At 59.1% G+C, this 1,837-nt stretch overlaps 1 protein-coding gene across 1 annotated transcript in view; it reads left to right on the top strand.

Moving 5' to 3' along the window:
* Positions 1 to 1,837, top strand: part of Muc5b (mucin 5B, oligomeric mucus/gel-forming) — a 46,526-nt gene that overhangs the window by 15,014 nt on the left and 29,675 nt on the right. Inside the window, exon 33 of the mRNA XM_033764042.1 lies at positions 68 to 1,821. Within this exon, the coding sequence (XP_033619933.1) occupies positions 68 to 1,821 (1,754 nt within the window). The remainder of the gene's footprint in view (positions 1 to 67; positions 1,822 to 1,837) is intronic.

Consider the following 1,837-nt stretch of genomic DNA (forward strand, 5'->3'; position numbering starts at 1 on the left):
TATCCCAAATGAGAGGGCGGGGGGTGACATGGAGACCTACGACAACATCAGGGCTGCAGGGGGCATCCTCTGCCCACAGCCTAAGGACATCGACTGCCGGGCCCAGAACTACCTCTCCAAGACTCCGGCGGAGCTGGGACAGCACGTGCACTGCAACCTCAGCTTTGGCCTCGTGTGCCGCAATAAGGAGCAGGACGGTGTGTTCCGCATGTGCTACAATTACAGGATCCGTGTGCTGTGCTGTGATGACATCAGCCATTGCAGGATCCCAGCCACCACAAGCCCATCGGTCACCACACAAGGGACAGCCACAACCACATTGGCCACAGCCAGTACCACACCAACGACCACCAGACAGCAGACGGCCACCACCACACTGGTAACAGCCAGCACCACACAGGGGACGGTGACCAACACATCACCGTCCACCACACAGGAGACAGCCACCACAACACAGAAGATGGCCACCACTCAATTGATAATTGCCACCACAACACAGGAGATGGCCACCACCACACTGATAACAGCCAGCACTACACAGCAGATGGCCAACACCACACCAACAGCCACCACACAGGAGAAAATCAAAACCAAATTGAGCATGGCCACCACCACAAAGGAGATGGCCACGACCACACAGAGTACAACCACCACCACACTGGCCATGGCCACCACCACACCACTCTCTACCACACAGGAGACGGCCACCACCAAACTGGTAACAGCCAGCTCCACCCGGGGGACGGTCACCACCAAACCACTGACCACCACACAGGAGACGGCCACCACCACACCCACAACCACCACAGAAGAGAAAACCACCACCACATTGAGTATGGCCACCACTACAAAGGAGAAGGCCACCACCGCACAGAGTACAGCCACCACCACAATGGCCACAGCCAGTACCACACCACCGACCACCACACAGGAGACAGTGACCACCAAACTGGTAACAGCCAGCTCCACACAGGGCACGGTGACCACCACACCACCGACCACCACACAGAAGACAGTGACCACCAAACTGGTAACAGCCAGCTCCACACAGGGGACGGTCACCACCACACCACCGACCACCACACAGGAGACAGTGACCACCAAACTAGTAACAGCCAGCTCCACACAGGGGACGGTCACCACCACACCACCATCCACAACACAGGGGACAGCCACCACCACACTGGTAACAGCCAGCTCCACACAGGGGACGGCCACCACTACACTGGTAACAGCCACCTCCACACAGGGGACGGCCACCACCAAACTGGTAACAGCCACCCCCACACAGAAGAAGGCCACCAAAACACCACTGACCACCACACAGGAGACGGCCACCACCACACTGGCCATAGCCAGTACCACACCACCGACCACCACACAGGGGACAGTGAGCACCAAATTGGTAACAGCCAGCTCTACACAGGGGACGGTCACCACCACACCACTGACCACCACGCAGAAGACGGCCACCACCAAACTAGTAACAGCCAGCTCCACACAGGGGACGGTCACCACCACACCACCCACCACCACACAGGAGACAGCCACCACCGCACTGGCCACCGCCACCCCCACAGTGAGCACAACCAGCACCACAACACTGACCACCACAACAGTGAGGACGGCAAGCACCACCTCTTCAGGCACCACACAGGAGACAGCTACTACTACACTACTGACCACCACACAGGGCACCCTGACCACCACACCACCAAACACTACACAGGGCACAGCTACCACACTGGGCACGGCCACCACGGCCACCCCGGTGCCATCCTCACAGCCCAAGAGCAGGCCGCCCAGCACCACAGCAGCCACCACCCTCTCTAAAGGA

Source organism: Fukomys damarensis, unplaced genomic scaffold, assembly GCF_012274545.1.
Source record: "Fukomys damarensis isolate Sample0158 unplaced genomic scaffold, DMR_v1.0_HiC HiC_scaffold_16, whole genome shotgun sequence".
Taxonomy (NCBI): domain Eukaryota; kingdom Metazoa; phylum Chordata; class Mammalia; order Rodentia; family Bathyergidae; genus Fukomys; species Fukomys damarensis.